This window comes from Vanellus vanellus, assembly GCF_965231255.1.
Source record: "Vanellus vanellus genome assembly, chromosome: 9".
Lineage (NCBI taxonomy): Eukaryota > Metazoa > Chordata > Aves > Charadriiformes > Charadriidae > Vanellus > Vanellus vanellus.
The window spans coordinates 17,817,784-17,828,090 of record NC_138914.1 but is presented as its reverse complement, the minus strand read 5'-3'; the positions used below and the strand labels follow the sequence as shown (position 1 = coordinate 17,828,090).

The 10,307-nt window shown below is 63.2% G+C and overlaps 2 protein-coding genes across 2 annotated transcripts; one reads left to right on the top strand and one right to left on the bottom strand.

The window, feature by feature from the left end:
* Positions 1–493: 493 nt before the first annotated feature.
* On the bottom strand, positions 494–2,729 carry LOC309675416 (2'-5'-oligoadenylate synthase 1-like). Its single transcript, XM_082487730.1, has 6 exons — positions 2,468–2,729; positions 1,998–2,292; positions 1,734–1,921; positions 1,410–1,651; positions 1,190–1,322; positions 494–1,110 (listed from the first exon to the last, which is right to left on the bottom strand). The coding sequence occupies exons 1-6, from the start codon at positions 2,666–2,668 to the stop codon at positions 595–597; spliced, it is 1,575 nt and encodes a 524-aa protein (XP_082343856.1). The 5' UTR covers positions 2,669–2,729; the 3' UTR covers positions 494–594.
* Positions 2,730–6,160: 3,431 nt separating this feature from the next.
* Positions 6,161–10,191, top strand: IFRD2 (interferon related developmental regulator 2; the record flags this gene model as incomplete). Its single annotated transcript, XM_082487922.1, is given in 12 exon segments — positions 6,161–6,188; positions 6,499–6,615; positions 6,760–6,844; positions 6,978–7,102; positions 7,186–7,343; positions 7,546–7,596; positions 7,942–8,111; positions 8,228–8,333; positions 8,590–8,727; positions 8,875–9,011; positions 9,013–9,172; positions 9,319–10,191. Coding segments are annotated over 12 exon segments (1,356 nt in total). The 3' UTR covers positions 9,400–10,191.
* Positions 10,192–10,307: the final 116 nt, after the last annotated feature.

The window sequence follows — 10,307 nt, the reverse complement described above, 5'->3', positions numbered from 1 at the left end:
CTCCCAGTGACACCAGCACCCACCACGTCCCAGCGCTGGCTGCACCCCAGTCGGGACACTTGATCCCCCAGCGTGGGCATGGGCAGGCGCTGGGGCAGGCAGGGCACCCCCAGACCTGGGCAGGACACAGCACAGGGTCCCCGTGGTGGGACACTGCCTCTGGCTAGCTGGGCACCCAGGGGAGACCCGGGGCAAGAGCCCCCCAGGGAGCCAGGCCGGTGGAGGTGAAGCCCCAGGGCTGGTGCCACCTTAACTTGGCGTGGCAGTGACACCATCAGGTGGTGGCCCGGGAAGGTTTAAAAGCCGCTGCAGGCAGGAGCAGGCAGAGGATGGAGCTGGATTTTTCCTGAAGTCCAGCTGGCAGCAGGCTGGCACCTCTGACCCAGCAGCCGGTGGCATTGATGTCCCTCCTCATCCCAAGAGTCACCCCTTACCGCCCCATCCCCGGTGCCACTTGGCACTGTCCCCAACCCAGTGAGCAGCACGAGGATCTACCAAGGCATTTATTTCCAGTACAACATGGGGGAGGGGGGGGGGGGTAGGGAGTAGGGGAGGGGGAGGTATAGGAGCATCTGCTGGTGCTGGGGACGATGCTTAGGAGGATGAGCAGGCAGGGAACCGGGGTGTGCCACCCCGGAGCCGCAGGAGCAGGTAGATGGTGCTCCTGGGATGGACGTTGTAGTGCGCCAGCGTGTGCCGGTCCTCCAGCTCCTTGGACTGGTACGTCAGGCGCTGCTGGTCAGGGGGAAGCCCTCTCTGAATGTGGATCTGCTCCTTCAGCTGCCGGATGGTGTCGGTGGGCCACACCCTGTAGGTGGTGGTCCGGTTCTTGTCATCCTTCACAAAGATCTCCATCTGCTGGGGCTCAGTCTGCAGCAGCAGCAGCGTGGTGCTGTAGAAGATGCCGTAGGTGGCCAGGGTCTTTTCATCCTCCAGGATGAGGGTGTTCCCCCTCGGGTCCTGCTGCGCCAGGCGCTGCCTGTACTGAGGGATTCCCCACTGCTGCTCGATCACCTCCTTCAGCTGCCTGATGGTGGTGTCCGGGCTGACGGTCATTTTCAGGCTGGTGCCCAACAGCTGCTTCACCTCAATTGTCACGGGCTGGGCCGGCTGCGGGGGCAGGAGAACAGGTGGGCAAAGCCAGCAGGGGCTGAGGGACCGCGATGGCCGCAGGTGCCGGCAGCCTTACCTGCACAGCCCAGGGCTGGACGGTGCGGACACAGGGCAGCAAAAGGTCACAGGTAGCTTCCTTTGCCACTAGGTCCCACTTACTGCCTTGGCCCAGGATGCCTGTGGGGTCGGCGGGGTCCAGGATGATGGGACTGCGAACACAGAGGGTGGGCACTGCCATCAGCCCTGGGCAGCGCCGTGGGGCAGGTGGTACAGTTCCCACCAGGCGTGGTACTCACCGGGGTTCACGAAGCACGCTCTTCACGTGGGTGCCGATCTGGCTGTGCTGGAGTGAGTAGCACGTCTCCCAGTAGACGCAGATCTCCCTGGGTCGGCACAGCAGCTCCAGCACCGTACGGAAGCCCGCGGCTGTGTCAAAGGAGTCACTGGAGCGTGTGCCCTGCTCCCAGGCATAGATGGTCAGCAGCTCCACAGCATACTTGGGGGGCAGGTCCTCACTGTGGTACCTTGGCTTCACCCGCTGCAGAGAAGATGGGGACAGGAATGAGAGCTGGCCGGGGTGGGAGCCCAGTGGGTGCCAGGGAAGCCGGGCAGCCCCTCACCTCCTTGTACCAGTGCTTGACCAGGCGCAGGAGGTTCTTCAGCTTGGCGGGGAAACGCTTCACAAATTTCTTCTGCAGTTCAGTGAAGCAGGGGGAGAACTCCCCGGGGCCACTGTTGGCTCTCAGAAGCTCCGTGTATGCCACCTCATACAAATTCGGGTCCATCCAGGCGTCCCGTCTTATCTGCCCTGTGGGGTGAGGATGGTGAGAGTCATCCCGGCACTGACACCACAGCCTGGCCCTGCACCAGCCCGCAGCCCTTACCCAAGGCGTCATAGGCGGGCAGGATGTCCACTTCAGTGGACTCCGAATTCTGCTTGGAGTGGAGAGTGAGGCTGAGGGAGCGCGGTGTATTGCCAGGACCCTTGTACCGGGGCTCGCTGATGGCCACGGTGAACGTCAGGCTCTGCCTGCAGGCGTGCAGCCTCATCTTGATCAAATCCAGAATAGCCATTCTATTCTGCTTCTGGTCCCGGTAGCTGGAGAAGCAGCTGAGGAAGAGCACCACATCGGCGTCGGAGTTGTTCCGCAGGGCTGTGCCCTTGCCTGCCGAGCCGCCCTGCGGAGAGATGCTCTGCCCGCTCAGCACAGCTGCCCCTCAGCACAGGGATCGCCTGCCACCATTCCTGGGGCTGCCGGGGGAAACTGAGACAGGGCATGAGCTGGAGCAGCAGGACAGAGGGAAGGGTGGCAGCAAGGGGTGCTGGCCGGTCCCCGCGCTGGGCAGTGCTCACCTTGACGGTCTTGTTGACATGGATGTTGGTCTCCTTCAGGAAGCAGTCCTCCTTCAGGAAGTCACAGATCTGCTTCACTGTCTGCTTCACCTGGTTGCTGAAATCCGTGCTGGGCTGCAGGGTGCCCATGATCCAGGTGTCCAGCTCTTTGGCAGTCACCGTTGTCAGCCCGTTCGTGGATGGCACCTGCCTCACTTCCATCCTGCCGGCTGTGGTGGCTCCCTCTGCACTCTCCTGACTTGCTGCTTTCCCTCTGTCCAATCCTGCCTGCAACTCTCTGCCTGCTCCTGCCTGCAGCAGCTTTTAAACCTTCCCGAGACACCACCCTGATGGCGTCACCGCTGGGAAATTAAGGTGGCCCTGGCCCGGGGTTTCGCCTTTCCCCGGCCTCTGGTCCTGGCTTACCGGGGGTCCCCAGGGTGCCCCCGGTGCCACCGCCGTGGGGGCTGGGAGGGGGCAAGAGGGGCTGCACGGCACGGCCATCACCCCGGCACCCGGCTGAGGTGCAGCAGCGACAGTGGCAGTGAAGGCAGCTGCCTGCAGGCTGGGTCTGGGGTGCTGCAGGACCTTGTAGCCCTGGGTCTGGGGATGCCCTGCCTGCCCCAGCGCCTGCCTGTGCCCATACCAGGGGCTCACGTGTCCGGGCTGGGGCGCAGCCAGCGCTGGGACATGGCTGGTGCTGGTGGCACAATGTTACCACAGGCAATGGGACACGGCTGGAGCCCGCGTCACTAGAAGCCCTGGTATCACTACAGTCAATGAGATGCAGCCAGTGACAGTGTCACTGTGGCACCTGGTGTCACCCCCAGCTGGTGCCAGCATCACTTAGGGGGTTCTGGTGTCATCCCCGGCAATGGGACGTGGCTGGTGCCAGCATCACTCGGGGGGTTCCAGTGTCACCCCCCGCAATGGGACACGGCTGGTGCTATCACCACCATGGGTGCTGGTGCGGCGGGCGGTACGGGCAGGATGCTGCTGCCTGCGCTGCCTTAAGCGCCGGTTGCGGCGGGGCCGGGAAACGGGAGTTTCGATTTGTGCCGCAGTTTCGGTTTCTGACTCCACCGTCTGGAAACGAAAGTGCGAAGGCACCGCTGCGGTGGCTCTGCCCCTGCCCTGGCGGTCCCTGCCAGCCTCCCCCTGGGGTGCAGGCTGGACCCCCCTCGTTTTCTAAACTCCTCCTCCGAGAGGGTCTGGCTGCGGCTGGGGACAGTCTTCGCCTCTGACTGTAAAAAAGTGCTCGGACCCCCGGTTGTGCCACGGAGTCGGTTTATTTCAGCTCTGGCAGGGTGTGTCGGAAGAGAGACCCCTCTCGGTTGTTTCCCTGTGCCTTTTATGGCCTCACAATGTATTACACAAGGGGTTCACGTGTCCATCTGCACGACATGCATGGACTTTTTGTCCAAACAGTTTGTTTAATAGCTGCTTTTCCTCTATGATGACTGGAGTATCATCTTTCCAGTTTTATCGCGTCACGCAGTTTCACCATCCTCCCGTCTTATCTGCACTTGGGTATCATTTGTCTTCTGTTGACTTCAGATAGAAAGGTTTCTGTCTTTCTTTGAAGGTCCTTTCCTTCAGTTACAGGCTTGAGCCAGTTTATCTCTTTGTGCAAGACTCCCAGTTCTTCGCCTTTTTGACTAAGCAAAGGGTCAACTAAAGTTCAGTTACGGTTTGCGGCCCAAGGCTTCCACACTGCACTCAGTCATGCCAAAAAAAGCCACTCAAGTTTCAATTCAACCTAATATTAAGCGTCACATCAGTTGGTCTTCCCTTGTCCACTGCCACTGTAACCCCTTCGTAGAAGGCCACCAAATTTGTCAGGCATGACTTGCCCTTGGGGAAGCCATGCTGGCTGTCACCAATCACCTCCTTGTTTTCTGTGTGCCTCATGATCTGCTCCATGATCTTGCCAGGCACAGAGGTGAGACTGACTGGCCTGTAGTTCCCTGGGTCTTCCTTGTTTCCCTTTTTGAAAATAGGGGTTATGTTTCCCCTTTTCCAGTTGGCAGGAACCTTGCCAGACTGCCACGACTTCTCAAATACGATGGCTAGTGGCTTAGCGACCTCATCTGCCAGTTCCCTCAGGACCCGCAGATGTATCTCATCAGGTCCCATGGACTTGTGCACCTTCAGGTTCCTCAGGTGGTCTCGCACTTGATCTTCACCTACAGTGGGCAGTTCCCCATTTTCCCAATCCTCGCCTTTGCATTCTGCGTCATGGGCAGTGTGGCTGCAGTCCTTGCCAGTGAAGACTGAGGCAAAAAAGTCATTGATTACCTCAATGTGTCCCCTTAGTGTTGGGTGACAATAGGGCAGGGACCAGGGCAGGAATACAGACAGGGGGAGGGATACGGGCAAGGATGTGGGCAGGGACAGGAGCAGGGGTACAGGCAGGGATATTGGCAGGGGCAGAGACAGACGGGGATATAGGCAGTTATGGGCAGGGACAGTGATGGGAGCGGGGTAGAAATAGGGACAGGAGCCAGTATTTGGGCAGGGATGGGGATACAGGCAGGGGGCGGGACAAGGACAGAAGCAGAGATACAGGCAGGGGCAGGAGCAGGGAAAAGGACAGAAGCAGGGACTGGTGCAGGTGTGCAGGCAGGGGCAGGGACAGGTAGAGGGACAGGGATACGGGCAGGGATGTGGGCAGGGAGGGGGGAAGGGACAGGGCCAGCAGCAGGGATGGGGTACAGGCAGGGGCAGGGCCGTGGGCAGGGACTGGTGCCACAAACATTTCGCACCTGGCCCTGGCGGCCCGAGGAGCGAGGCCAGGACACCAAGGCGAGAACAAGAGTCATTCTTTATTTGCACCCGTGGGGTGTCCCAGCCACATGGGGGCACCCCAAACGTGGTGTCACACGCGGCGCTCACACCCCCCCGAGCGCTGGGGTACAGCATGGCTTGGCGAATCCCTACTTACCTACCCCCACCCCGCTCCTTTGCAAAGCCACTCCAATTCTATGGCAGCGGTGGCCTTTTCCTCACCCGGGTGTCCCTGGAGTCCATCTTGCTACAGGTATTTATCTGTGAGGCCAAGCCACGGGAGGGTCTCGGGGGGCGTCAGAGGGGCTGGGGTGCTGGCCTTCTCTTGGGAGTCCAGGGGTGGCCTTCACCCTTCAGCTGGGGCCGTTCTCCTCCTCCTCCTCCTCCTCCTCCTCCTCCTCGCAATGAGCCTGCGTCCTGTAGCCATGGCTGCTGAACCGTTAACTATGCAGTATACAATGTAAATATATATATGTATCTTAAGAAAGTTCATACAATTTCATACTATAATGACTAATCGGCACACTAATTAGGGAATGAGATTTTCCTCAGGAGACGCAGGCAGGGGCAGGAAAAGGGATGTGGGCAAGGACAGTGACTGGCCAGGGGTGGAAACAGGGGCAGGGGCAGGGACAGGGGCACAGACGGGACGGGGACAGTAACCGGTCAGGGACAGGTCAGCGGCGGGGGCGGGACCGGGGGCGAGACAGGGACGGGGACAGGACAGGACAAGGACAGGACACAGACCCCCCGCCGCCCGCGGAGAGCGACAGTCCTCCCCCACGCAGGGGGGCGCATGCGCAGAAGGCGACGGGCACTCCCAGGGGGCCGCGCGGCGGAGGCGGGCCGGGGGGGGCAGATCTGTGGGCGGGGCCGGAGGCGGGGCCTCCCGCCAGGGGAGGGGCGCGGGGTCCGCGCGCGGCGGCCATGCCGCGCTCCCGCCGAGCCGCGCGCCGTGAGTGGGGGCCCGGGCGCGGTGCAGGGCGGGAAGGCGGCGGACCGGAGAGGGTCGGGGGGGTCGGGAGGGCCGAGCCGCGGCGGGGCGACGGCGACGCGGGGACCGCCGGGCCGGCCCGAGTCGGGTCGCACCGCCATGCCGTGCCATGCCGTGCCGTGCCGTGCCCGGCAGTGGGGCGCGGTGGCCCGCAAAGGCCTCGCGGCCCGCACAGCTCTCGGACCTCCGGTTCGGCGGCCCCCGCGCCGCCTCTCCCCCGTGCGGCCGGGCTGACAGGAGCCTGTCGCCATCTTCCCCCCCCTCCCCACAGGTGGCCCCGGCAGCGCCCGGGCGGGCTCGCCCGCCAGCGAGGAGGAGGCCGGCAGCGAGGTGCTGAGCCACTGCAGCAGCGCCAGCGAGGGGGCCAGCCCCGCCGAGGAGGCTGCAGGTGAGCCCCGGGGGCTGCCCCCTGTCCCCCTCTGTGTCCCCCGGTGGGTGGCGGTGCTGCTGCTGTGTTTCCCCCCACCCGTGGACCCCCCCCCCTCCACCTTCGTGCCTGGGCACCGCCGTGACCTGGGTGCCACCCCGGCAGGGAGCGAGGCGGCGGGTGAGCAAGGCCAGGAGGAGGAGGCAGAGGACAGGCTGAAGGAGCACATGGACAACCTCCTGGACAAGAGGTGAGGAGCGGCTGTCACCCCCCCGTGGGCATGCCTGGCCCGCTGCCCGTCCCTCCCGCTTCTGCCAGCCACAGGCAGGGCCATGCCTTGTCCTGGGCCACCCCACCCCGTGACCTCCCGCGGTCTCTCACAGTGCCAAGACGCGGCAGGCGGCACTGCAGAGCTTGCGCCTGGCCTTCTCCTCCAAAACCCTCTCTGAGTTCTTGCTGGAGCGCCGCCTCACGCTCACCGACTCCCTGGAGAAGTGTCTCAAGAAAGGTCTGGGCACAGGCAGGTGCTGGGACTGGGGGTGGCGGGGTCGGTGACCAGTGTCTGAGGGAGGTCTCATGTGCTGCCCGCAGGTAAAGGGGAGGAACAGGCACTGGCAGGCACCGTCCTCACCCTCCTCTGCCTCCAGATGGGCTCTGGCCCGGAGGGGGAAGAGATGTTTCGCAGCCTGAAGCCTCTGCTCATCAGTGTCCTGACAGACAGCACGGCCAGCCCTGGTGCCCGGCAGAGCGTAAGGCCTGGCCCCTTTCCTCCTGGGCACAGGGAGCACCTTGGTGGTGGGGAGAGCCTGAGCGATGCCTTTGGGGATCCCTGTGGTCATGGGAGGGCAGCAGGACTGGGTGTTGTGGAGAGCAGTGGGGTAAAGCGGGCGGGTGCTGGATCTGGCCTGGCACTCTTACCTCTGACTGCCTTTTCCCCCTCTCTGTCACCAGTGTGCCACAGCCCTGGGCATGTGTTGCTACATTGCTGCTGCTGACCTCGAGGTAAATGCGCCTGGGTGTCACCCGTACCCCTGCCGGAGGGCACCCCGGGGGCTACCGTGCCACTCGCCCTTGGCCCATAGTGCCAGGGCAGCTTTGGAGCTGAGCCAGGGAAGGGGCACGAGGACATCGGTGACAGTCCAGGCCCCTTCCCTGGGCAGTGTGGAGTTGAGCTGAGGTGGGAGCCCACCTCGCAGAGGTGGTGTGTCCTGAGTGGAGGAATCCCCCCTGCCCTGGCAGCTCCTGGTGCCCCTGGGCCAGGTGGATCCCCTTTGGTACCCAGTGTGTGGCTTCGCTTTGGCATCTTCCTGGCAGCTGTGGCCTGACAGTTGGTTTTGCCCCCTCCAGGACCTGATCTCGTGCCTGTCCTGCTTGGAGGGTGTCTTCAGCACCGCCAGCACAGGTGAGGGGGGTTCAGCACCCGCTCAGCATGGCCCTCTGCACTGCAGCGCGCTCCAGTCATGGTCCCTGCTCCTCACCATCTGTCCCCCCTCCCACATCAAGAGTGTCTTGGACAAGTGAGTGGGGCAAGGGGGGGGTGCAAGGGGCTGGTGGGGGGCAGCTGGCTGCAGAGCGGGGAGCCCCTGAGGTGGCACCCGGCCTCCCTGACTGCCCTCCTGCCTTCTTTTCCCAGTGGCTGGCTGAAGCTGCCCCCGCTGCTGTCCAGCAGCAGCGTTGCACTGCGCATCCTGGCTGGAGAAACAATCGCACTGGTCTTTGAGCTGGCCCAGGACATGGAGGTATGGCGGGTCGCTGCAGTGGCAGGAGGCAGCGGGTGGGCGGGCAGCAGAGCGGCAGGGAGCTGCCGGCGCAGGCACCCTCCCCTTGCCCGGGCTGAGCTGGCACTGACAGCGTTGGGACGCTCCAGGCTGGCGTCACCAGTGGGTGCCCAGGCAGAGGGGCTACCCTAGTGATCCCCCAGCACTGTCTTGCGATGGCAGCTGTGGGAAGTGCCCAGAGCTGCATCCTCTCCAAACCCCACTGTTTTTTTGGCAGGAGGGCTTGTGCCACCAAGATACAGAGTTCCTGTGTGCCCAGCTCAAGGTCCTGGCTACTGAGAGTAATAAGTACCGAGCCAAGACAGACCGACGGAAGCAGCGCTCCATCTTCCGGGACATCCTGCGCTTCATCGAGGTACCGGGGGCTGGCGGTGCCCTTCCTTGCTGAGCCCCTGGCTGTGCAGCTGCTGCTCAATTGCCTGGTGATTCCCCTCTCTCTGTGAGAGCCAGGGGACACACAGGGCTGGCACCCAGGTTATTGCTGATGCCTCTCTCTGCTCAGAGTGGGGAGTACCAGGAGGAAACCATCCGATTTGGCCTGGAGTGCATGTACCTGGACAGCTGGGCACGCCAGCGGACCTACCAAGCCTTTAAAGAGGTGCTGGGCTCCGGCATCCGCCACCACCTCCAGGTAGGGGCTGGGTGGCTGCACCAGGGGTGCTGGGCCAGTGCTGGTGGGTGCTGACAGGCCCCTGCTTCCACAGAACAACGAGCTGCTACGGGAGATCTTCGGCCTCGGGCCCCCCTTGGTGCTGGATGCGGCTGCCCTGAAAGCCAGCAAGGTCTCCCGCTTTGAGAAGGTGGGTGCCCCCACACCGGATTTGTGCCTACAGTCCCCTCCGATGCCACCCTGGGCTCCAGCCAAGCATCTGAGTGTGGTGGGCACTGGTGGGGAGGTGGTCAGAGGGGCACCCCCTAACCCATCTCTCCTTCCCTCCCCTCCCAGCACCTCTACAACTCAGCTGCCTTCAAAGCCCGCACGAAAGCCCGGAGCCGGGTGCGGGACAAGCGGGCAGACGTGCTGTGACGGGCGGAGGGGGGCAGAGCCCCCAGCCCACCTGGACTGCAGACCCAGCACTGTGAGGGGCAGGTGCCCCCAGCCCTTGGGCTTTTAGTCATGTACAGCAGAGTATTTAATGCCTGGAGCTGCCCCACTGGGGGCTGCCGCCTCTTTTATTTTTTTAACCAAAAAAATGATGGATAAAAGAAGAGCTCAGAGGGGGTGGCGTGCTGCTGTGTGCCCGCTCTGCAGCTGGGGCTCTGCATGGGCACGGCGGGAGGGGGTCTCACAGAGCTCCTGCAGCCCTTTTCGCAGGCAGGGCTCGTGTCCCCTCTCTCCGGTCCCATGGGGGCACTGGGGTGGCCTGGCACAGCCTGAGGGGCTGGGTGGGAGGGCAAAGCCATGCAGGGCTGCAGGGCAGCTGGCCCTGGTGTCCATGCCTGCGGAAGGAGCACTTCCCCAGCTCCCCCCTGCCACCCTAGGCACAGCCCCTGCCTCCCTGCAGCCGGCCTGGCACGCAGGGGTGGTGGCAGAGTGGTGTGGGGTGGCAGGCGCTGCCCAGCCCTGCCAGCTGCCCGCTCTGAGCCCTTTTCCAGCCAAATGCTTTATATGAAATAGTCCTCTTGTGGGAATTTAATTACGGGGGGGTGGCACAGTGGGTGAGGCCCAGTGCTGCCCATACAGCCTCGGGGGCCACTGCCCGGGCAGACGTGAGGCTGCGCCAGCTGGGAGTGCCTGTCGCCCTGGGAATGTGTCTATGGTGGTGATTTTCTAAGACTTTGATTACAGGAGGTAATTAAAAGGCTAATTGGAGGGTGCCTTCTGCCTTGTTGTGAAGAGGAAGGGCTGTCACCGGGGCGGGTGCCTGTCGTTGCAGCCCTGTCCTGTTCTCTCGCAGCCTGGGGTGGGGGCCCACGTTGTCCCTGCCACCCCCT

Coding starts and splice junctions, on each gene's coding strand:
- LOC309675416 (XM_082487730.1), bottom strand. CDS start 2,668: ATGGAAGTGAGGCAGGTGCCATCCACGAACGGGCTGACAACGGTGACT. Junction 2,293..2,467: donor ATGTCAACAAGACCGTCAAG/GTGAGCACTGCC, acceptor ATCTCTCCGCAG/GGCGGCTCGGCAGGCAAGGG. Junction 1,323..1,409: donor AGCGTGCTTCGTGAACCCCG/GTGAGTACCACG, acceptor CTGTGTTCGCAG/TCCCATCATCCTGGACCCCG.